Source organism: Neolamprologus brichardi, chromosome 13, assembly GCF_056152115.1.
Source record: "Neolamprologus brichardi isolate AB-2024 chromosome 13, ASM5615211v1, whole genome shotgun sequence".
NCBI lineage: Eukaryota > Metazoa > Chordata > Actinopteri > Cichliformes > Cichlidae > Neolamprologus > Neolamprologus brichardi.
Genome location: NC_142116.1, coordinates 14,746,430 through 14,773,141, shown reverse-complemented (window position 1 = coordinate 14,773,141; position 26,712 = coordinate 14,746,430). Strand labels below are relative to the sequence as shown.

The 26,712-nt window shown below is 40.5% G+C and overlaps 1 protein-coding gene across 14 annotated transcripts in view; it reads left to right on the top strand.

Annotated features, from left to right (window-relative positions):
* Positions 1-3,271, top strand: part of pax2a (paired box 2a) — a 29,172-nt gene extending 25,901 nt beyond the window's left edge. For 9 of the 14 annotated variants that reach the window (XM_006783826.3, XM_035904861.2, XM_035904865.2 and 6 more), the window contains 2 exons: positions 232-318; positions 511-3,271. In XM_006783826.3, the coding sequence (XP_006783889.1) occupies positions 232-318; positions 511-632 (209 nt within the window). In that variant the 3' untranslated portion in view covers positions 633-3,271. Of the gene's footprint in view, positions 1-231; positions 319-491 lie in introns of all 14 variants that reach the window. The other 5 variants (XM_006783825.3, XM_035904872.2, XM_006783824.3 and 2 more) reach the window with 1 other exon arrangement.
* Positions 3,272-26,712: the final 23,441 nt, after the last annotated feature.

Here is a 26,712-nt window from a genome sequence, read left to right as displayed (position 1 = left end):
CAATGAGAAAGGGTCTGAAGCAAAGTGTGAGTGTGTAAGTCCAAACTTACACACAGAACAGAGCAGGCAATAAAACAATTAACTCACCTGAAGGGACTCTGGAGAAGCTGTACAGACGTCCAGAGAACTGATGTGAACTGAAAAAATCAAATGTAACTGTAGTGTATGCTTTTGAATTTTTCTGTTTATTAGCTTCTTATGAATATGTATTTTTACCATTTTGTTCCCTAGGAGGGGATTTTTCTGGAAACCCCTACTCTCATCCACAATACACAACTTACAATGAAGCCTGGCGGTTCAGCAATCCAGCGTTATTAAGTAAGTGTCTGACATCATTAAAAAAACTGTCATGCTCTAAACTTTAAATCCTATTTAAAACCTAAAAAGTCAGTCCCTGAATATTCAGCGCATCCTCAGAACTTTTACACACGTGTCTTACATCATGTTTGACCTCGTGGTTTCCAACGGTTCGTTCTTCTGTTAACTTTCAGGTTCCCCTTATTATTATAGTGCCGCATCCCGTGGCTCCGCACCTCCCACTGCTGCCACTGCCTACGACCGCCACTAGTTACACCAGAGACCAGCTCAAACTGCAGGGCCAGAGCTTCGGCCTCCATATTGTCCCTGTCTGAGAAACACTGAGGTCAAAGGGAAGCGAGGTGGAATCCTAAATGAAACCCCCGTCAGCAAGTGCGTTGTGAAGGAAGGATGGCCGAGGTCGACGCAGATGCACCCAGCTTCAGCGTCTCACTCACACTTTGGGTCAAAAGGGCCCGGGGGCATTCAGAACTCACCTGTCATGCCCTTATTCTCTCACAGGCCGGAGCGTTTCCAGAATGACTTTAAGAGATTATATAAATATATATATTATAACATATAAATTGAAGAAAAACAGTGTGAAGAAAACCATGTGGAAAAAATGTTGTGGGTTTTTAATTTTTGTTTCTTTGCTGTTGTTGTTGTTGTTGTTGTTATTTTATTCATGGATCGTCACATTCCTTTATGTAATGAACTGCAGTATTTTTCTGCTCTGAAGACAGACGTCCAGGGGGAGATGACAGTGGTCCTATAGCTTAACAATGTAGCGAATTAAACCAGTGTTGTGGGCCCCTCTGACCATTAACGAGATCCTGGCTCCATAATGTAGAGCGGGCTTTACTCTGGTGCTTTGATGAACTTTTCTGCTCCCATTTCTCTGATAACACTTAAATTATAAGACGAACACAGCATGCCCTGCAGCGTTTACTGACCCTGGCGACATCGCGCTCCCCGTGGCAAACAATCAGATGTAAAAATGTAAATCATTTTTCAAAGTATTAAAAATGTGGTGACCGTGAACTTAAAATGGTCTTGCCAGAATTTGAAATACTTTAAATTATATTTTCTGTTACATTTTTTTTTTTAATATAAACAACGATTTTTCAGAACGGCTGTCACATTTCCCTCATGTCCATGTACGTGCGCAGTGTCATCCTTTGCTCTCTTTTTTTTTTGCACTATAAACTCAGCTTTTTCTCTTTTTTTGTGGTACATTCACCTACAATTAACTATTTTATAAGCATAAGTTGAAAATATATATGTTGCATTCTTAGAAAAACACAAAGCTAACAAGCTAACAGACCCGTTTGCGTATGAACATCTTTTTTCCAAGTAAAAGTGAAGCCATAACTCTTTGGCTACATGAGCAAATCCTTTCAGTTCAACTGTATCTCATTCAGCTACTTAGTCATGCCAATAGATGCCTACACAGTTTAGAAAGCTGCGTGCAGTTGTGCAAACCGACTGCAAATTAGCTTCAACAATTGCCTTACAGACCAGTTTTTTTAAAACATAAATTCATGCCTGTTAATTGAAATTAATTGCCTTTAAAAACACAGACTCACCACCCTCCACGAAGTTAGGTTCCACTCTCCGTAGGGGCTGAAAGGAAATACTGACTCATTTTAAGTTTTGGAAAATATTTTGTGAATGTACTCTTAACTACATTTGCCAAAGACTTAGTTTGATATTTAATATTTTATTTACAGTATATGTATGCATAAATAAAGCAGTATTATCTTTTAAATAAGTCAACACTGAACATGTATGTCATGGCATTTCAGCTGGTGAACATCATGCTGCATTTGTAGTGCGAAAGAAGAACTTCAGTGATCTAATATTCCACTAACTGCAATGAAATGCTGCTTTATAGAAGGATTTGTGAATAATGTGAAGACAATTCTCTGTAAATATATTGTCACTCACACACACACGCACACACACACACACACACAAACACACCATCGCAGTATCATACTAATGTACTGGTTCCCTTTGTAGATATACAGACTGAAAAAAAACATGCATTACATTTGTGTCTAAATGTAATGTTGTGCTCTGAGGAATGGCACAACAGCTGTTTAACCTATGGCTACATCAATAGCAGGTTCCAGATGCTAACATCACATAGGTTGTCTTTGTCATTTTATTTTATTTTCATGATATTGTCATGATGATGTTTTATGTCACTATGCAATGAGTTCAATGGCTTTCTGTATCATCTTTTGTTGTATAGAATAAGTTATCCCCATTGAGAACAGCATAAAAGCTGCAAAAGTACAACAGACCTCCAGTGTGACATAATTATTCTCTAGTTTTTACGTTTGCTCCGCAAATTCCCTGAAATTAAGATGCGATCAAACTGATGTCCTTGGCAACAATCAAAGATATTGTCCTGTTTGCTATTTGTAGATGTCGTGCTCATTATGTTACTCCAAATTACAGTGATCTGTGCCTCGATGTAAAGAAACACGCCCATACTTCTTCCCCTCCACTCTCTCAACTCTGCTGCTGACAGTTTAGCAGAAGGCATCAAAAAATAACTTTTATTTTATTTAATTCCATACAAGCTAATGCATCTTCTGGTACCAGGGTTAAGTGTCATTGCTGAGGGCACCAGATAACAGAGAAATAGACTGCAGTTCTGCTCTTCAAGAGAAGCTATCCTCTACAAATTGCACTTGGGATTTTAACTATTTCTGTCTACTTGCATCTGAGAGTGAAACACTGGTGCAGAGTGCATGCCACCATCATTCAAGCAAAATCTTTGCTTTATGAAGTGGAGCACCTTTGCAGGAATGGGCCCTGTGCCGTTGTAAAGATGATACAGGAGATGTGTCATGGACATAAAAAGGATTTCTGATGAAAATCTATATGGAAAGCCTTGTGGCCTCAATCATTGTTTCAGTTCTGTTCCAATTCTTTTTGTGCACATGAGAAATAAATTCTTTTATATGTCTGTCGTTGACTTGGTGTCCCCTCATTATTAACCCCATAAGAAAATGATTCAGAGTTCAAGGTTCCCGGCGAGCGTTCCTGCTGCTGGTGTATTGACGTTTGACTTTATGAACAGTCAGTAATCCACGAGGCGCTCTCTAAGAGGAAATAGACAAAGGTTGCACAACGTAGCACAGTTTGTGCATGTTGGTGTTTAGATCTCTGAAGAAATCCTTTAAATCGTGACTGCTGTTTAAAATTTCCTATTCCCGTGTTTAAGAGAAGATTTGCCTTTGCTGGAGGAAAGAAAAGTGTTAAACAAAGAAGCAGGACAGTTGGGAAGGCAGGCGAGCAATGACTCCAGTATATTTAATGATGCATTGGTTTCATTCTGCTATACCACACTGGTGCTGCCTCACTTCCACTTTCTACTCTGAAACACACAAGCCCAGCCAGTTGTAATTCAATTTCTTTGCCTCCTCTGCCTATTGTTTATTTCATGGATCCCCTGTGAAGCATCAAAAGCTTCTGTTTCTGTCAGCCCATAACTGTCCTATGTGTTTGTCATTCAGGCCTTGTTAAAAGATAAAATACACACCCGCATACACACACGCGAGCACTAACACTCCCTCTTCTCCCAGCTGAGTATTCCCAGTGGTAAAATTATTCCATTTAGATGGGAACTTTTTTGTCACTACCCTGTCTAAATTGGCATATCTGGCTCTCTCGTAGAAACCAATAAACTGTGAACCCGGATGCATCTGTCAGTCAAGCTCATCTTTACTTTAGAGGGCCAGATGACAACAACAGGAGAAGAGACACACACCAGCAGAATGGAGCCCACTGATTGGCTCTCATCAGTTAGGCATTACGAAAAGCACCTGTCATCCTCAGGGCTTCTCAAACCCACACAGAGAGGCCCTGCCACGGGGGCCAGCGGGCCTCGTGCAAGATTTACTCAAACACTTCACCCTTATTGTCAGCTTGGCTTGGTGATGCCCTATAGCTAGGCCTATTTGGCATGATTCATGCCTGTCACTGATAATATGAACAGCAAAATAAGACACTGGTAGGTGGACACAGTCTGAAGCAACTGCATTACATTTCACATATGTGAAAGTTTATATATTGTCAGATGCAAAATGTGAAAAAGTACCATTCAGACCCACAATATAACAGTGAGATTTTAACATTACAGATTATTCATCACATCAGATCTAAAAATGTAAATCATACATGAGCTTATAACATGCAAAGTGTGCCCTTATTTGAAAAAATAAGGTCCCATACTCAAAAGTTTCAAACATTCTCATTTAAATAACTGCTCAAATTTCATGTGCTGCAAAACTTTTTTTCTCCTTTGTATTTATATAATATTTCACAGGCTAGGAACAGCCTGATAAAATGGCATAATGCACACATACATAGTTATCAATACCTGCAGCAAGACCTGCTACAGTAACAAACTGTTCTGAAAAATTAAAATTTTTGAATGTAGAACTGTACATGATCATTTAAAAGCATATTTACAAAGTATATTTATCTGAAGTATTTTGAAATGTTTGTATTAGCACTAAGATTTTTCCACCAGAGCTAACAAGGTGTTTCCTTTGAAAGCAACAAGCAAACAACTAAGTACAGCACAAAGCCAGGGAAAACTATGTTTAATGTTTTTATCCCTTGGATAAACATCTACAATCTGAGACTCGATGAATTTCGCGGTGTCAAACGAGTGCAGCATTGTTCGGGGAAGAGGAGCGGTGGTGGTCTAGCAGTGACGTCCTGTCATCTGCCTGCATGGGAGCCTGTCATCAGCCTCATCATGTGGCTGTCATAGTTGATGCTAGTGAGGGGAGAGGCCAACCCTGCTGTGTCAATCAACGGGCCCTCATTAGAAGCAACTTTAATTAGTGGCTGCACGGGTGCAGTATTGTTCACAATGCTGCCTTCGTTAACTCTGTTAATCCCAAATGGATTTGTGTTGGGAAGAGGAAGCGACACAGTGGTCCAGTGTTTTATCGCTGAGTTGCTATGCGGTGGGGGTTAAAAAGATTTCTATGTTGTATTGAATATGCGTACAATAAGTAGATGCAAAAGTGTTTAAGTGTCCCCGAGCAAGAAGATGTGTGATGTGTAGTAATTTGCTCAAGGATGAAAAGTATTAAGAGTTTCATCTCACGTTACTGTTATATACACATTTAAACAATTTCTGTAGAGTTTCTTAAATAACCTTTGTCTATACTAATAACTGTATACCAATATATCATACACGTTCATTCAGTGTGAACGTGCAAATGAGAAACAAATGCTGCTTGAAGAAAATAGCTTGGAGAATGGGCAAAAATGGCAAAAAATAAGACCTGAAATTTCTGCCACTGACAGTTTTTGAGGCTAGCTGTTGTGGCTTAATTTTTGTAGTTGATCAGACCCACTCAGGAAGCTTACTTGGTGTGTGTTTTGCTGTTTCAAAGCCCTTCTCTTCTGCTCATCCAAACTAAAAGACAATCCCAAAACAGAATCGTCAGTGTTTCCAATTTTCTCTTTTTTATGTGCCTTAAAATGCTCTGGGAGCCTGGACACTGGGCTTAAATTTAGCAAAAGTTACACAAAAACATGTAATTGTTCATGTACTTTAGTGTGTCACGGGAACCAAAGAGTTCAAGCCTGTTCGCTGATGATCTCGATCCTGACAGAACAGTGATTATGAGGTTATTTTCACTGTCAGCGGGTGAGACCATCCAGGCGACAAGAACATGACTTTGTGATGTTTGTAATGAGTGAGCATTGATTGACTCAACGCAGCCTAAAGAGGTCTCCTCCATGTTCAAGCTCAAAGGATGCTGAGGCTCTTTGTGCATCCTCGCACTGTCGCATAGTTCTCAATTAGAATAATGAGGAGCCAAAGAGCTGTCTGGAGAAATGCAATTGCTGCCTTTCTCAACCCAGGCCTCATCTGCCAACTATATGCTATTATACCATTCCCATCCCTGTTAGATCAGTCAGCAGTGCACAGCAATTTCCCTTCAGGAGCTAAATTATCGCTTTGAATGGCCATTGTGCGACACATTGTGTAATTAAGCACTAAATATGCCTTGCTACCTGATTATGTCACTCTCCAAAAGAGCCGAGGAGCTGTGGGGCGAGAAATGGTGGTCTTGTGTTTGTGCGTGCATATCAAGCAATGGGGAGGGATTTGTAGTTGGAGAGGAAGTGTGTAGGGGCGTAACAAAAGGCCGAAATGTATAAAATAGGGTAGCACTGACCTGCATGCCCCCTTCAAGCTGAGAGAGCGTCTTCTGTCTGACAGAAGCCCAGGCGGATGGGGAGGGGCGGCTGATTTGTTTGAGACCCAACTGTTTTGGTAAAACAGTTCAACAAGAGCACCAAAGCTTCTGCAGTGCAAGAAGAAGAAGAAGAAGAAGAAGAGACGAGGGGGAGAAAGAGGAGTAGGAGGCCACAAACACCAACCCCCACCACCTCTGACTGGCTCCCCACACCACTTCACAACGCCCCACATGAACTCACTCACACACACACACACTCCCCAGCACCTCCACCCACCCCCCAGCCCCCCTCCCCTACCCAACACCCAGTCACTGTCAGGCCAAACACATGATGAATTGCCCTGTCAACAGAATTCATTCAGGGACCAATTAATTCAGCAGAAATGAACTAGAGCCATCAGTCGCTGAAAAACTCAGCGCAAAGAGAGCAAAGTAGCCCCACTTCAGAAAACGAGGAAGCGAGGGAGGGAACGGCGGAGAGAGGGGTGAGGGTGTAGTGGAGACGAGAGGGCACGCAAAAAGAGAGAGGGAGAGAGAAAGGGAGAGAGAGAGCATGGTGGAAGTTAGTCTGACAGAAATTGGTCATTTAATGCTTTAGCGCACTGGAGACAGCCCCTGTCATAGACGAAGGCATGGCAGGGGCTCCCCTGGTATTTTATTTATTAATTATCCTATGCAGCAAGGGGCCTTTAACTGTCTCAGTCCAGCCCCGTCAGCCCGACTCCCTGTCATTTTCTCTCCACAAACAGATCCTTTAACACCGTGCTCCAGGTTAATGGAGACAAAGCCAATATCCAACCAACCTTGCCTTCTCTCCCAAATACAGTATTCATCTGTACCTTATCCAGGTAATTATGTCTCAGGCGAACTCCTGAATATGTCGTTGGGATGCTAATAAACCACTTTAGAGCTGGCGTGCTGAACACGTCTGACCTTTTCAACTCACTGCTTCATGGTGGCTACACCTCCTGAGGAGGGCAGCAATTATTTACACCTTATTGGGAACTGCATGTCATTAGAAGTAAACACAGTCCCAAATAGTTTAATGATGGCGGCATATATTAGTCAGGATATAACCGAGACAAACTTGTGCTTATGTCCTCATAATTGACTGCTGATATGTTTTATCCTTTTAACTATGCTCTCGTCTTCTTTTCTCTTCTCGAGGAGGGGGTGTGGATGGTTGCCCCTCCCCGAGCCTGGTTCTACCAGAGCTTTCTTCCTATTAAAAGGGAGTTTTTCCTTCCCACTGTCGCAAAGTGCTTGCTCAGGGTCTTTCAGTTGTTGGGCTTTTACCCAGTAGTGTAGGGTCTTTACCTTACGCTGCAAAGCACCTTGAGTCAATTGTTGTTGTAAATTGGATCTTTATAAATAAAACTGGCTTGAATATGTAACATGATTCAATGTAAAATGTCGTTTTGCCATGTAGAGCTACCTGTAAGGGGAGATTTCAAATGCTTGTGGTCGTATATGTGTTGTTGTAGTTCAGGAGGTAGAGCAGGCCATTCATTTGTTTGTGTTTGTGAACTCCAAACTTTACCCAGTGCTACACATGCATGCAATGTGTGGCTGCATATGTGAATATAGCACTTCAAGAGGTCATAAAGCATTATCAGCACTATATATAAATGCTGGTTCATCATTTAAATGCTCCCTCTGTTTTTTCCTTAACACTTTTGACAAATTTCAAAAGAAAGGTACTTGCCAGAAGCTATTTTGCTGCTGGTGACAAATTAGTGCTGTGAAGGGCGATATCAGCACCAGCTAATTAAGGTGTCGTGTGATTTTGGGCTTCAGATCAAGAATCTGCTGATTCATCCCATGGGTGATTATCATGTCCATATGGTCAACGTACAATGAGCTACACTCGGAAACACTATCAGCCCACTGCAGCAGTGGCTCTGCCAAAAGTTTGATCTTGTCTTTTGTGGCTGTGTTACGTGGTGTTCATCACGGCTCTGAATTATTAAAGGCATCTTTTCTTTAAGCCCAGGATCCTCTAGTGGAAAACGTGGGATGAGGGGCAGCTGGGAGGCTGCCTGCGACTGGCTGCCGCTCTTCTCTGACATCAGGAAGTGAAATTCAACGCTGTTTCCACTGTCGTTCATTGATGGGCTTGTGCACCTTGGATGCCCCCGCGTTAAAGTCACCCTGTTTATCATATAGAAGCATTTGTACACAAACAACAGCAACGTACAACAAACTCATGACCAAAGCAAACCACAAATATTGTTAACCGTTATTTCAATTAATATGACAAAAGGATTCAGTTTCTCATAAGACACTGTGGAACAGTAAACTCTTTCTTTCCCTTTCTTTTCCAGTCCTCTCCATTAAGTATTGTACTGTAGTGCTAAGCACAGTGAAAATACACCTAATAGACAACAGTGGCATACAAGCCAAGTGAACCTGACAAATGGAACAGAAAAGCTAACAGAGAAGAAAGAGGTGCTTAGACCAACTGTCACAGGTAAAGTGCTTTCCTGATTTCTGTTTACTCACCATGCGAGTGAGACTTGACCTGTTTTTCCTGCAGCTTGCTGAAGAGATTCTGCTTGTGAGTCAGCTGGTTGTCAGCTCAACTCGCAAGCAAAAGAAGAAAACAGTAATTTAAAGTCAAAGTTGAGTGAAGAAAAAGTTGTGAAGTGCAGCTTTTTTGAGAGTACGATAACATGAATCATTAATGTGCGTCTTTCTCTGTATTTCAAAACATATTTACGCCCAGAAAACACGTCTGACTTCCATATGTTACCAATACACCACATGTAAAGACTCCCTATTCTCTGCATATGACGTGTAAGGAAGTAGAAGAGCGGGATGGAAGAAAAACCTACGGAAAGAAATCGCCTATGAACAGAGAGGAGATGTGCTGTAGAATATAATTAATTAAATGAGACTAATTAGGAACATGAGAGCAGGTGCCAAGCTATGAGCTGACAGGGAAGACAGCAAGACAACATGCCAGCACGAAAAAAGCACAGTCACAAACACACAAGTGCAAGTGCACAACCACACACACACACCCGCACACACACAGACATACGCACAAACACACAGCTGCGGTTATGAGGGTGGATCGTGACAGGCACGGGGACAAAACAACTTTCTGCGTTTTGTCATGTGAAACCCCACAGGAATACTCATGACAGGAAGCAGAGACCCAGGCACCATGGGGGTCTCTTGCCTTTGTCTCACACACATTCTCTTTATTATTTTGTTCTGCAGTGGTGGAAGGAAGTTTGCACAAGCCAAAGATTTCTCTCTCCTAATTATTTCAGCACTTACTCAAGACTGCAAGCTGTGTAATTCACGGACTGCTTTTCCTCTCAGACCTCTTCAAATGCTCCTGATTGTGGAGCTGCTTCAGCAGAGGAGATCCGAAGAGAAATTTGATCTGCAAAAAAAGAAATTGAATTTGTTGATGTTTGTTTTCTCTTCTGTATTTAAACCCAGCACTAAGCCAGAGGCAAATACATGCATATCATTTCATTCATCTATTTTCTTAACTGATAATCCACTTAAGGCCCGTGGATGTGCGGCAGGATCACAAACAGGTCACACAAAAACATGTGATTTTTATTATTGTGAATTCAGTTGCTAAAAGAATTGTGATCAAATCAACCAGCTGATTGACGTAATACTTCTGCAGCTATTTAGAAGATGTATATATATACATATATATATATATATATATATATATATATATATATAGAGAGAGAGAGAGAGAGAGAGAGAGAGAGAGAGCATATATCTTTTAGCCTTTTCTTTAAAAGGCAAAAAGAAGACACTGAAGACTTTCACTGTTATTTTTTTAATATTTTTTTTATTAGTTTTTCTGTTTTCACAAATAGTACATAATTACATAACATAATAAAGTGTACAATTCAGAACCAAAAATAAATAAATAAACAAAAACAAATAAACAAAAACAAATAAACAAAACAAAAACAAACAGACTGATAACTAAGCACAGAACACCAGCTCAGTTCCATCTAAAAAATAAATAAATAAAGAAAGAGAGAATACAATACAGTACAATACCTGTGGTCCCAGTAGTACGTTGCAGTTTGAACACTCAAGAGAATCCTTGAAACATAATATTAGAAACATCAGGTTCCACATAATTCAAGTATGGTTCCCACACCTTAAAGAATTGATCTGTTTTTGAATGCAGTATACATGTAAGATATTCCAATGGCACTAGATCCAACACTACTCTTTTCCAACCTTTAATAGTTGGTGCTTTTTCATAAATCCATTGGAGTAGTATATTCTGCCTTGCCGCATAGGTGAGAACACAGTACAATCTCCTATTATTCTTGGATATTAATCGCCAGCTGGGGAGGCCCAGTATGAGAGACAGAGGGTCCATCTCCAATTCACAACCCAAAATCTTCTCCATTTCAGATAACACATTAGACCAATATTCTTGCAATTTCAAACATGACCAGAAGCTGTGAGTTAGGGTACCAATTTCTGTCTTACATTTGAGGCACATGGGTGAAAGGGTAGGATTATATTGATGTCTGCGAAATATGGATATATGCATTCTGTGTACGATTTTTAACTGTATAGCTTTGGTACGATTACAAACTGAGATTGATTTGGCATAACCCCAGACATCTTTCCACTCTTTATCATCAATTGCTATACCTAGCTCCTTTTCCCATTTTCACTGTTATTTGAGATTTCAAAGACTAAACAGTGAAATATAAAACAAAATATCTCCAATATATTGTAAAATCACAATTTTAATTAGAAATAGTATTTGTAGGATTAATAATAATAATAATACATTTTATTTATAGGTGCTTTTAAAGACCCTCAAGTTTGTACATTAGTACAAACAAAATAGTACTAATGGCATTATTTTTTAAAGGATATCAACAAGCATCACAAATGTAACTGTTACTTCTTCACACTGCCAAAATCCACCTCAGTGTCTTTCTAATGTCAGGTTCAGGTTCAGGTTTCTTTATTTGTTCCTCTAGGGGGACTTGGTCTGCAGTAGGTGAATAATAAAGAAATAAATAAAATAATCATCATTATTTATACTAATATTTAGGGATGCACAGATACCGATACTGGTATCAGGTATCGGGCCGATACTGTAAAATGTGTGTGTACTCATACTCGTAAAAGTTAACCGATACCATGAACCGATACCAACTTATTTCATTAATCAGAGGGTGGCTTGTCATTTCTGTTGTAGTTTTTTAGATTGGCAACTAGGGGGCCAATTATTATTTTATTTATTATTTATTTTATAATTTTTGATATTTTATTATTTATTTAATAATAATTATTTTGTTTGTTTGTGTACAATATGGACACTCTGCAATAATTTAAAAGTTTAATTTATTCGCAAACCTAATTTGTATTTATTTTATTCCAAACAGATGTGTTTATTTATTATTCTGAAAGCTCGAGACAGTGCCAATAGTTCAGTGATATTTTGTAAAATTACAATGTGGACACTCTGCAATAATTTAACAGAAGTGCTTATTTTTCACTAGAAATTTTTTTGTGGTCATTTTCATTAAGATTTTATTTTATATCGGCAGGGAATATAATAAAACCTGTCTTCCAATTAATTGTATTTGTGTGTGTGTGTGTGTGTGTGTGTGTGTGTGTGTGTGTGTGTGTGTGTGTGTGTGTGTGTGTGTGTGTGTGTGTGTGGTAGAAGTATCGTTTTTTGTACTCTGTATCGGCAAGTACTCAGATCCAAGTATCGGTATCGTATCGGTTTGAAAAAATTGGTATCGTTGCATCCCTACTAATATTATATTTTTGTAGGAGTGACAGCTATTAGAACAAAGCTGGGTATTTATACCTTGTTGCTCTGTGCTTTGGGACTAGAAGGAAGAAAATGAAACGGTTCCAAAGGGTGTGAGTCATCGAGTAAAAATGAATCAGCCAACCACTGTAACTGTCTCGAATACGAGGTGGCTGGGTTCAGCTGTGGCTCACCAATCAGCCTCTTAGAGCACTTAATGATTTGATTGAGTGAATTTTTCTTCTTTGCACATAAATATCTAAACCAGGACAAAACAGGCTCAATAAAAACATGTTAAATAAACATCAACGGCATTGGTGCCCTTTATGTACGCTGCAAAACACTCCACAGTTACATATTTGACCCAGTAATGCAGGCATATCTGATTTCTTCAAATTGTACTCGGGTACAGCCAGTCTGAGATGCACTGGCTGTACAGAACATTCTCACTACATTAAGAAGATTTAATAAGAAAGAGTGAGTCCTGAAAGTTAACAAGGGTACGGTTGTTTTCTTTTTCTTTTGACGTTAGTGTTAATAATAGCACAAAGTCAGTTGCTTTTGCTTGAGTGAGAAAAGGTGGGCAACCATTTTAAGGCAAAGAACTTGATGAAACCACTCTGCTGTCAATCACAGTCAGATACCAAAGATCTATACCTAGCTTTCTTTCTAGAAAACACACAATATAACAGCATTTAGAGGGCTACGTGGCCCTGCAGCGAAGACTCTGCGAAGCAGACAGCTCAATATCTGGCCTTAGTGCAGCTTGTCAATGCAACACCAAACTCAAGACAGAGAGAGATGGGGGTGGGTGCAGGGAAGGCTTTTTTAATTATCTGTGGTTGGGTCCGACTGTGCATCATCATTAGAGAAACTAAATAGCAGTGGTCACTGACTCAGGTAGTGGTAAACGGCACAATTAACAAGCTGAGGAGGGAGAACTGTATTCAATTTGAAAGCCTTCTCTCCTAATCCATCTCCAGTGATCAGCAGTGCTGCTGAGCTACGCCCTTTTACATTCAATTACATTAATCAGGTTATTACCCAGCAAAAAGTCAACATTTTAATCAAGATCTGGCAAAGTAGGGCAGGGCATTATTCCTAAACAGGAAAGTGGCAAAACATAGAAAGCTTCTTAAGCACTGGGTGCATGTGTTTGCTATTCTGATTTCAAAATGGCTCAAATTCTGTTGCAGTTAAAACATTAGACTGAATGAATCTCATCTTTAGGTGGGAATGTTAGCAACAATTGAGATGCTTGTTTTTCTACTCCTCTGGGCAGAAAATACCCTTGGAAATAGCCCCCTGATGGGGTGTGAAATACAGGTGCTGGCTTCACAGGCCAATAAATATCCTGATAATCCCAAATTCCTTTTACATCCCTTTTATGGAAGCGCACAACACATTGTGTGGTTGCAAGCATGTTGTCTAATGTATGTAGAATACCAAGGTCAGTAAAAGTGTTATTTCATTAATAGAACATGGAAAAAAAACAATTATTATGAATATGTGCTTAGTTCACAACCAGTTTCAAGTTGACTTTGCTGACTGATTGCTGACTGAACACACAAAGTGAATCTAATTTACTAGAACCTCTGGCTAAGCAGTAGTTTCTCACCCATTTTCTCCCACTAACAGGGAAGAAATCAATTCTCTGGCATCTATGACATTCAGGAGATGCTTGTTTTGTTTTTGTGCTTTTTTTTTTTCCACACTTCTTTATGCATTTTGGCTTGTTAGGGGTTCTGCGATGGCTGACCCATGGATTGGGTTCTGATTAATGGAGGGAAATTCTTGTTGTCCATCCCATAATGAGAGAAGACAGAGGTGAGAACAGCTCAATAGGAGAGATAACCACTCTTTGATCCAAACGGTCATGCAGAACCTATACTCGCTGCATCGTCAGAAAGTGTGCTGTCAGGCTTCTCGCCTTTAAATCCCTCCTCAAAAACTTTGTAAGTGAAGAAACTGATTGAAGTTAGATTTGTTTCTGTTAAAAATAATCATGTAAATCGAGACCAATTTGCATTTGTCTGTTGTCGCTGATACAGCTTGCAAAGTGATAGCAAACTGTCTGGCCTTTGATCGCATTGTTTCCAGATCACAGCCTGCAGACTATTGCAATATAATAATTGACTTCTTACACTCAGTTACACACAAACAGCAGCCCGGCGATACGGCATCTTCACACATTTTCAAAATATTAAACTGTCTAAGTGCCATTTCTGAATACACACTAACAAGACCCATCTCAACTTAAGATGTCTTGTTAAATTGAGACCTCGTTCCCCAGTGGACTTAAATGTAAAACATATCTCTACCCTTGACAAGCAATGTTAATCCATTTAGTGTAACGAACTAACATGTCCCTAATTAAAATATGCCTTTTAATGATACATACTGACATCCTAGAAAACACTGTCACGCTTCCCTCCTTTAATACAGGAATATGCTAATTGGTTCAGTAACACTGGTGTTCAAATCCCAAGGCTACTGCAGCCATCCTGAGGGAGTTCATGTGCTGGGGTTTTGGAACCTCTGTTCACAAAAGAGGCCCTTGAATATGACCATTTTGGCCAGAGTAAAAATATTAGATAGCTTCAGAGGGTGTATTCATTTACACGTATTCAGTTTAACATTTGTAAGGCTTCCAGCGTCACTCTTCAACTTTTTAGCCCACTGTTTCACCTGTAGTCACCGGAGGGCAGAGAGAAGGAGAGCACCGAGCCTCTACCCCATCCCGCGGCAGCTCATTTAAAACAAATCAGGTTGATTGCAGCACTCACAAGCCCAGGTGATAAAGCAATTAAAACTCTCTAATTCTGCAGTTCCAAAGAGGCCAGTAGGTAATTAACTATATAATGTAATCCTTCAGTTACCTCTTTGTTTTCTCCACATTTGAATTTTTTTTTTCTCTTGTGATGTGTGAGGAGGTTTGATGGGCAGTGACAGACAGGTCCGCGTGGGTGGGGTTTGCAAACCTCTGTGGCAAGGACCTTGAATGCGAGCGGGGTGTTAGTTAATAGGCTCGCTCTGGACAGATGAGGTCCATTTAGAGGTTAATTTAAAAATGAGTAGAAGATATACAGAGAAAAAGTGATAGGAAAAAAAAGAGTAGGCAGTTCTTTAAAACAGCGAAACATAGTGCCAAGTCATCTATTTGCTATGTGTTTAATTAAACATGTGATTGTTAGGTAGTCACAGAGCCAGAGGAACCATTTAGCCACATTCTCACAAATGAAAACAAGGAAGCCTGCTCCAGACCAACCACAAGTGAACCCTATCACTTCCCATCCGTGAGGCCACTTCTTAAACATTGAGGCATTGTTCAGATGCATGAACTGCAGCTCCTGCCTCTGAATTTCCATTTCTTTCCCCCCTGTAGAAAGGCTGAATCTGATCTGGACCCATTGGTGTGTGGATAATGAAGGGGTTACCAGGAGCTGGGAGAGGCCCAGTAATTCCCTGCACCAGGGGACTGGGTTTTTGGGTGGGGTTTGGATGAGTACCCCTGCTCTGTGATGCATGCACTCATGTGAGCTTGTGACAGCCTTTACCCAAATCCAAGGCCAGACGTAGGCGCTGCATGTATTATATAGAGATACAGTAGAGAACCCAGTTTCAAAGATTTTACTGCTGCAGACATGCTCTCGTTCCATACAAACAGAGGTCATGCTGTGTGAGAAAACATCACAGTTTTTATTATATTTATAGTCTCTACATATAAATGACATCGTGGCAAAATTATTGCATGCATTTAGTCGCAGTGGAGCATTTGGAAATATGAGACAACCGCAATAGCTGTAAACAACTGAGTGTCAACATAAACATGAAATTCCAAGTGTGCAAATGTGTTTTTATGTTGCGCTGAGTTCATTATCCTTTTTCAGTCGGTGTGGGAGTAACCCAGCTCAGTCTAAGGTCACAAAAATTAGCATATCATCTGGCAAAATGGTTAGCCAATATGTGGGCGTCTCCCTGAGGGGGGTCACCTTAAACATCAGTGTTAAGGCACCAAGAGACCCCAGCGTACTCCAGGGTTAAGTGTCTCCACTTCATTATGATAAAGATGTGAACAACTAGCCAACCTGCCAATGCTTTCAATAGACGTTGAAAGCCTGACTCATCCTCTCCCAGGACCCGGCATGAGCCTCCATCCATCATCTGAATACTCCAGGGCCGAATCATTGCCGATCATTATAGTAACAGAGATAGTCCTGATGATTGGCCGTGATTATAAGATCACAGGGATCTAAGGGGTGATCCATCATGCCTGGTGGCACACTAACACCTCTGTGTGATGGGGTTCACCTCAGGGGTCACGGCCAGGTCAGTCAGAAGAGAGCCCATCCACAGAGAGCCATTCAGATAACGCTCTCAGTTATCTCACAAAGACGGCCAGAGTCCAAGGAAAAAATCATTAGAATTTCCAATCGGATTAATTAATGCTGTTGATTTAGGAATCATTAACACACACACACACAGAGAGAGAGAGAGAGAGAGAGAGTGACAGGCAGAGAGAGGACACTCTCAAAGGAGGAGAGCAACCGAGGAGTCATTGACCCCTTCCGACTTGTTTCTCAAAACTGGTGCAACACAACACAGTAACCTGAGGCTATGTGTTGTCATCCAAATGAGATAAGTTTATTTTCCCTAGACCAGCATTTGTTCCATCAGCCTGTAGGGTCGGACACCACACCAGGAATCAGTGGGGAGTCTTTCTCAGCACCTGCAGCTCTAGCGAGGTGGCCCGCTAGCAAGGAAAGGCTTTGGCCGCAACCCAAATATCTGCCTACACCTTCTGTGCAAACGCACCAGCCTTAGGAAACCAGGAGGCAGCAATATTGTGGAACAAATGTCCTCTAATCTCAGCCTGCTGGTCTGGGATCCTCAGTGGGGCCTTCTTGTTGTCCCATCATTTGACTTTTTTACTTTAAAAGCTTATATTGGATGGTGGTTATACAGTAAATTGCAGTGTAAAAGAGGGCACACCTACACGAGTGTGACAACACTATCTAGTCCAGCGGCTACAACTGATCAAGCAGTAAGGGTGTGCCAGTGATCCAGCAAACTAGGAGTCTTAATATCATATAAGGCATGTAGATAAAATTGTATTCATGCAGGATATTTATTTTATTTTATGTAAATAATTCTTTGTGTGAATCTGAGGTTTATGTATTTTCCGATTATCACAATAGTTCAGGAAAGTCACAAACTCTGAGCTTGATTTCCATTCCGTTTTTCTCTGCTTACGGTACGCTCACTGTTCTTGCTAATGTAAAGCAATAAAAAAACAGGTCAAACCATACACAACAATTTCTATTCTCTAGAGTTAGTTACTGTACATTTAATACATTCATAAAAACACACATACAGTGTTCAGCTGGGTTTTGAACGGAGAAGCAGCCTGGCGACTTGTTATAATGACATCTCTGGAGATTGATCTTCTGGTAATTATTGATATCTTTAACATGCTGAGTTCATTCTCTTCTATTGAATAGGCTATGCGATCACTTTAAGCTGTTTTTGTAAATTAGAAAATGAAAATTCTGCCTAAGCTCTGCAGCAAATTCTCAGTAAGTCTTTCTTATTAAGCCTCTGGGTCTAGTGGGGTAGTGCAGCCTGACATATGATGCAATAATAACCCATAGTTTGCACATCTAAAACCCTGCTACTCATCATTACAAAGGCTAATATATACAGAGGTCTACTGGGCTACATCTATTTATTAATACCTTGGCAAATGTTGTTATTACTCTGTTTATAACACATGGTCAGTTTTTATCACATAAAAGCAACTTTTTTTTAAAGAAGATATTGTGTGATCACATCAAAATGAAGTTGGATTTCTCAATAAATTTAACAGATATTCAGTGCATGCCTGTTTATGAGAAATGGTCATTCATGGCAGTGATGCCCACTCTAAAAGCAGAGGGTTGTAACAGTGTGCATGTGTTCAATCAAAAAGTTTTTATATGTAACTTCAGCTGAAATAAGCCACGGTGAGCAATGCTAATTACTTTATCAGCATTGTTTCTGGCAAATAACTTATTGAGCCATTTGTTCGTGTTAATGTACTATCAACACTGATAACACCTTCTCTCCACACCCACAAATTCAGGCTGGTGAATGTAAATGTAAGACAAGGCAAAACAATAAAATAACGTTGTAAAAGAAAAACGACACTATTTGCTACAATATATTAAACAATGCTTGAAGTGTTTCCATGGCTGCAGAGTGCTACATTAAAAACATTAATAAACATATTGCATGCTTTAAAATGCTAACAAAAAGAACAAAACTAAGATTGCAGACCCTACAGGATCATTTCTCTCTTTACTATTTATTTTGTATTAAAGTAAGAAAAAAAGCTATTTGATTATGTTGGCTTTGGAAATAAATTTTCCCGTCGTATTTGTACATTTTCAAACTTAGATTTTGTCAGTCAAAGCTCGTGCGCACAAAGCAAATTCCAGCTCATCCAATCGGGGAACAAGACCTGTATCTTCTTTAGCCTGGCACACGAGAAGTTGCCCTGTGGAGTGTGTTATTGGAAAATAATATTTGAAATTATTTTTCCTGATCACTGGCTTATCTCTTGGAATTTTTCCACCTCCAGTCAAAAGTTCTGCAATTTGAGCAAAACAAACAGAAATGCACTCATCTTCAGTGACTGAAATTTATTTTTACTCTTCCAAAAAATGACTTTCCATTTTTTTGTAATCAGTTCTAATAGATAGCAATTAAACCTTAGAGTGCATGAAAGAAAATAGTATTTTTTTTCTCTCTCAGTGTTCACATTGTTCAGTGTTCACTTTCTGTTGCTTTGGGTGAAGAATAAAATGACAAGAGCACATAAAGATACTCAAAGGGCCAAGCAGATCAATCGTTTTTAGCTGATACACAGTACATATACAATGTGTGCGTGTGAGTGCGCGTTTACTTCAAATGAGCAGTTGACTGGGGGTAGAGAGTGTATCTATGGCAACAGTCTGGTCCCCAGCTGTCACGGCGAAGAAGAAGATGGGTGCCATGAACGAGGAGACCACTTAACCTCAGCTGCTCCTCAGCTTAGGGGAGTCAAGATGCTGCTGAAACCCTTACAGAACCTCACTTAATATGTAGACAATAACCCCACCACCATTGGCAGCAGACAAAGGATGACTTCAAACCAGCTAGCGGAAACAAAAAAGAAGCTCTTTTTCATAGTGGAGTTCACTAACACAAGCTCATATACAGCAGATGGAATGTTTAGGGGTACGAGAGAAGGGGGGCAATTGGCAAAAGCTAATTCGATCTGGTTTAACTGGAGAAGTGCTTTAATTGTTAACTGCTAACTTCTGATAGAGGGGTGCCAATTTGCAGCAGATTTTTAACTCTGCTGTAACCATCTGCCAGAGTTACATCAAACTACGCAGACTGAATACAAAACGAAATGAGGAAATAAGCAAGCAGTGTAATGTGCACCGCTGAGGGGGGTCCTTTAATAATGGGAAACACTTTATCAGGTTGCACCCCAGAAATTGTGTTTACATGTTGCTAACTTATTACAGCAAATATATTATGATTGATACATAATTGAGTCCAAACTGGATTCTTGGTCAAGATAACGAGAAACGAATTTGAAATGAACATAAACGAACCACAAAACGTTCACACAGAAAACATCTGAGAAGTGTTCGCTGACATCACCAAATGCGCAGATGATTTAGGAAGCCGAGCCTTTTCTAGCATCCACCTCAAATTGCTGCGAATTGTTTGCAGTGCAAAACAAAAGTGCTTCCTTCACTCAAAAAAGTGCACGAGTTAGGTGGCAGGAGATTTCTAGATGGCAAGTAAGTTCCTCTCCACATTCCCATAAACAGTTTACCCTGTAACAATATACACAGTCACAGCATTGGCTTGGTTTGGATATAATATCAATGCAAATACAACCATTTCAGTCTGGCTTATAAATCACTTTATCAAAAAGAAGGGAAAAATGTACAATATAGCAAATATGCTGATGATGTTTTTAACAATTATTATTAACAGTTTTTTTTTTTTTTTCCCCTGAATAGTGTTTTCTTTATTATTTTTCAGCCAGTAACATAACATAAATTAGTGACCCATATTTTTTGTGCTCTATAAACAACACTTCATAAGTGAGAAATATTAAATTTACAGGGATTTTACTCTTAATCAGTAATGGATCAACTCTGTATTCATTTCCTGTAATTTGATACTCTTACCAAAAAAAGCAGTATTAATCATGACAGTAATTAAGGCATGAAACTTTAAAGGGTGTTTTAAGGGCTGTTTTACAGACACTGAATTATACTTCAGGTAAATGTATAAAAACACAGTAAACAGGAGGAAGCTGTTGCATAAATTATGTCAGACTCCCTTTGTGATACCTGCTGGTGAAAAAGCAAATGATTTCAGGGTCGTCAGCTGACAACGTTGGAGTGACTGAGCTGAGGTTGGAGGGAGGGAGGTGGCAGGGAAGGGTGAGTTTGACAGGGTGTCGACGCGGCTGTGACACGTATTGCCAGTGACAGAGGTGAGGAGTCAGACAGGAAGGTCTGTTGTTATGAAGGGGAAGCGGGGTACATTGTTCAGCCTTCGTTCCCTCCCTGACTGAGCAGCGATGCCCTAATCAGGCTCTGCTGTCTGACATAAACAAAACAAGCTTTTCCCCTTTATCTACCATTGTCTGTTCTTTGTCTCTTTGATTAATACCTGTCTTCTTTCTCGTCCTATTCCTGCAGAAATTCTTTCTTCCTCTTCTTTCTCTTTCTCCTTTATACATTTTCCTCCCTCCGCACCCTTCTAAGCCTATCCCTCTGGCACAGGCATCACTTACTTTAGCTTTCTGTATGTGCATGCATTTGTGTATGTGTGCGTCTTTGCCTCTGGCCTTCCCATGGGAGGTTTCACAGGCTTTAGAGGCCAAATGAGGTGTAAGTCTATTAAAAAGGCAAAGCCGATGTGAAGATACCCAACACAGCACGTCACTGGAGTGCAGTTAATTTCCACTTGATCAACAGTAGATGTCTTGCTGAGGTGAGTCCACAAGGACTGACAGGTCAGCATCAGTGCGTCTGCGATTTCCCTGTTTCTCTGCGCATCCTCGGGTGACCCTTTAGGCTTACAGCTGTTGCTGAGTTTTATGTTCCAAAAACATCCTGGTCATGTACCGAGATCTGAGCTCATTCCAAACTCTGTCAAAGTTTCCACATAAATTCAGAGGATGACAGATTGGTACCGCGTCCCTCTGCAGTTCATTTGCAATGGAGATTCTGTTGATAACTATTCAAAAGAAACAAGACAAAACAAGCATGTTTATAGGCATCACAGACTGTGTTGTTAGCAAGCATGTCTATGTGTGTACATATATATATATATATATATATATATATTTATATGAATATAATGCCAAAAAATAACAAAAAATAAAAAACATGAAAGACAGAGAGATTAAATAGGCCTGTTTATTCATATGAAGATGACAAATGTACCAAGGCGGAGGAAAACAAAATGCTTGGAGGACACACTATTCATTATAGGAGCGCCTGTGGGTCATTGAGTTTTTATCTGAATCAGGTCCCAGCCCGTATTCCAACTCACACCACCAGGCCAGTCTCATGAAGGTCCACTTAACCCATTTCAAGCATTTAGATGTTGTTTTAAATCTGTTTGCATGTAAGAGTAACATATAGGGAGCGCCAACAGCCAGTGCATTTTCTGGAAAACAGCAATAGCGAATACGGTTTTTCAATAAGTATGAATTATAATCAGGATCTGCTGTGAGGTCTAAACAGTGTGTGCACTGGGAGCAGAGTGACACAAGAGCAGTGCAACTAGAATCTGTCAGGGCTAATTACAGGTGATTCTGAGTGTAGCTTGCACTGCTAAAAAATTTAATTTGCTATTGATTTGATACTTAAATGGTCTACGTCCATTCCTATCACTATAACATAGAAGCAGCGCTGCCAATACAAAAAGAAAAGACCACTGACTCTTCTCAGGGTGACTCCAAATGGCTGCGAGTAAGTTTTTGTGCACTCAGCACCAAATTAATTTGTAGCATCTCAGTTTACCAAGTCAAACATGCTGAACCTGTGTGAACTGACAGTACAGTTTGAAATTTATTCTCCACATTATGGAAACTGGCCTTATTTTTCGGCAAAACAAACACACAACATAGGAATTACTGAAATATGTAGAAAGAGTAGAACTACATGTGTGAAATGCAAGCCCACCATATATACCTGGACTGCAATGCAGATTCCAGTGTAACTGATTAATTAACCATGGAGTGCAAACACACTCGATGTCTGCCATCTCAAATATAAGCTCAAAGTGAACTAAAAGCAAAATCTATACTATCATAAAAAAGGAAAAATTTCACTTGATTTTAACTGATTGACAAAACAACAAAGGTTCTTGGCCAAGTTGCATCATGGAGCAATGAAAGTATAAGTGTCAAGGAGGAAGACGACATAAAAGCTTTCACGCTGGTATTGATAAAAGTCAGCAGACGCCAGTGATCGAGCTGAGCATTACGCTGTAGTCAGCCTGCATCAGGGTGTAGTGGCTAAGGGGGAGTTGAGGTCAGTAGCCCAGCTCTGACCTCTCTGGGCCCATTTCTCTGACAGACATTTGTCACTCTGCAGAGAGCTGTGTGTGGTAATAGATTATTGACCACCTCAGCGGTCCCATCACTCTCAGATCCTTAATACAGCCACCGATTTTGCCAAGCAGAAGTCAGAAGTGAAGACACAAAGCAACAGCATGAGGAGCACATGTAACCACAAATGAAATGCTCGGTCATATTAAATAGTTTGTTTGAAATTTGCACGGTAAGTACACAGATATCATTCTTTGGATTGCTGGACACAAGCAACGAAGCCGGTGAGATATTTAAAAGTGAATGGCAACACGTTTTTGTGCAGAAGTGCATTAACAGATGCACGAGCGTCGTGTGCACGAGTCTAATTGGTCTAGAAAGTCGAAACTTGCTCCTTTAAAAGAGGATGCGACATTGGCCTTGCTCTGATGAATGAGGGTAAAAGTAGGTCTTTCCTCCATATTGTGTGTTTTGTGTTTTTGGCACATTCTGCAGTCCTTAATTGTATGATAATTCATCTCGGAGCACTAATTTACCCCCTGCCAGTCGTTTTAAATGTTGGACCATTTTGTGAACCAGCACTCAGAATTAGAAATGAGCCCATGGCTCAAAGAAGTGTGTCTTCCAGCTAAGGAGCATATTTCATCCCATATTTTTCAGAGTTTTTTCAACCTTAGAGCTTTGGGCAGATTTGTGGCCATATGTGGCATTTCTGATTTAGAGACATTGTTTTAATGTTTGATGTTTCATTATTTGCCTCTCTCACACTTCTCTGAAAAGTTTCATGTTAATCACTTTTGTAAAAACACAGACACAATCTTGTGACTTTTCAGAGTAAGGCTAGCAAGCGTGGGCATAAGTTGTGGCATTTATAAACAATGGTATATGAAAAGCTGATTTAGCAGGAAACATTGTGCAGCAAATTAGCACGCACACATAATGATTCAAAGCCAGTGCAGTGTGATGGTTTTGATGTGGCATGTTAGGTCTGCAATATGTCCCTCTCCAGCAATTCATATAATAACTACCTGCTGTTCGGATTCTTGGGCCCTGTCTGTCATGCGATTGGGGGACATTTAGGCTTATTTTGCCATTGCTTATTTAGCCACGGGAGGCCTATTAATTTCAGCAGGCCCTGTCCTCTCCAGGGGCGATCGCTACCCGCAGCACGCACGTCCCATTGTTTAGTTCCATTTACATCTGTGGTCAATGAATAATGACAGCTCCAACACAACAAAACACATACTTGCACACAATGTACAGGGACACAAGTAGACACACAAGCTGAACACAGAGTTCCCAAATGTAGGGTTAATAAAAAGGGAAAATGGAATTTATGGGATTTCTGTGCTTTATCTGCAGAAAATTATGATTAAGGCTGCAGAATGCCAAGCGGCGCTGTAACTTTCCTTTGTGATTCTCCGCCCTGTTAGAAATGCTGCTGGTACGGCTGTTATTTTGGCAGCCTCCCAACCGTATTTGACCCATTAAATTAGCCACATTGGTTGATATGGTGCCATGCTAATGTTGAGGTTTTCTCTCCATCGGGTGCACAGACTCCTGGCACCCGGTATTTCACACTGGCTGTGCAAAAGAGGCTGTGCCACTGCTACCACACATCATAGAATATTAACCCTTTTCTGTTCCATGGCAAATGCACCAGATGGCACACCACAATAACAGCTGTCAATTTCAAGGCAGTGCCTCTTTGGTGGATTTTTTTCCCCCCTTGCTCTTTGGGATTCTGGGAGAATTTTTTAAGACATAATAAGCGAACTGATGTGCTGTTTCAGATCGTAATGAATCAAATGTTAGAGAGGAGCAAGAAGCGTGTTGCCTCCCTGGGAAACCAAAGAGGTGTTACCAAGTGAGTGCGGTAGCCAGCTGCAGCACACCAAACACTACATATAAACACACACACACACACACAACTTGGGATGAAGCTGAGGAAGAGATTTTGCACATTGAAATGTAAGGCGCCAGGTTGAGGTTTCCCCTCTTTGCACCCGAGTGATTGTAACAGTCATGAGATGAGGTCCCTGGTGCCCCCTCAGCTGCCACTCTAGTTAAATTAAAACTGAGGCCACCAAATACATTCCTCATTGTGGGCCTAAAATGCAGGAAAGTTGTATTTGGCCCAAGTGGCGGCTGGGGAATTGTCCCGCTCACCCAGTCCCATTCCCCTTATTTACATGATAAAAGCAGGAGTCAAGAAGAGATGCAAGCCCTGGGCGAAGGCGTTTTTTCCCCATTCGCTTCTTTACCAACATGGCTTCTCCATCAGAGGCCAGTGATGAAATCACAGTGTGGCAATTTGGATTTACCTTAACATACTCCCTGGAAAACAGGGCAGGGAATTGCCTCTGAGCTGGTCACGTATCTTCACCACCATCTTGCCAGCTGAATTTGAAGGAGGGAAAGTGTTTTACATATCTCTTATTGTCCAATCATTTTGTGATTTCCCAAGCAGGGCTTTCCCTGATTCCTCCAATACTCTTACTCTCAAGAGGAGTTAACCTGCTTCAAGATTACAAGAGTATGAAAAAAGGTAATATGGATTTTTAGCTCAGTCTCCTTTTCAGGTCAATCAACTGACTTTCGTCGGCTGGAGTTATGAAAGGCAGACACACACTGTATAACTGTCACAGAGGTCATCTATCTCTCTCACACTGTGCTTTGTAACTCAATTTCCCACCTGGCTTGAGCTGAGGGTGACACACAGAAGTCAATTCCAATAGCAGCTCCCCCGAAGTGTACGTCCAAATCGAGAGCTCTGCAGTTTAACCTAAACGGACTTCATCAATCGCAGAGTTGAGATAAATCAATTTTGAATTGACCGAAATCCCAGCTCTCATTCAGGGGACACTGCGTTGTCTATACGTGATGGTTGTCTGCACCTGACTCTGCTAAATGAATCTGACTTAATGACATCACGCTGGAGCATATAACCACCGCCGATGCCAGCAGTCCAAGCTTGCATTTCTTCCGCGAGTTTTTTTTTACGCCACAGGTTTGCAGCCTAAGGGTAAGCAGAGAAAAGTGCAGTCAGCAGGAGGTTAAATCCATACACGTCTCCTGAGATCTCATCACACTGATCAGTATAAGAAGTCATATAATCCTGGTAATGTGTGAGTGCTTGTCGATAGCAACTCTCACCAAGACAAAACTGTTCTAATTAGAAATGAGAGTGTGAGCACACTTTATCTCTGTGTCTGTGACAGGGGGAGAATCAGTGAAAAGAAAGATGATGAAAAGCTTGTTAGGTGAATACAACAGTGGAACAAACACAGTACTGTGCAAAGGTTTTGAGCCTCCACTTATTTCTTTACATTTTGCTTCAAAGGAGCCAGACGTGTTTGTCATTTTTAAAGTGGTCTTTGGGAATGGTTCTCCAGGCTTTCTGAAGGTCTGTCAGTGTTTTTCTTTAGAAAACTTTGGCTGCTTTTTCACTCATTTTCAGAGGAAGGTTTTTGTGTTTGTTTGTTAAGCCATTTAACACTGACCTATGAATCATTCGAGCTTAAAAAAGGAACATAACTCAAGGAATGAACCAGTGTTGCGTCGACGCATAGCAGACAACTTAGCCACGAACCAATTTTCAATTATAGCTTTAGGCACTTAGGGAGACACCATCCTTGAGAAAAATGAGGAAAGCTGGACAAGTGGGGGATAAAAGAAGAAGTCAAATGCTTAAAAAAAACTATCCACAGCAGATCAGCAGTATCCGAAAGTCATGTCTTTAAGAAACAGGAAAAAATCCAGAAAGACCTGACACAGGAACTGAA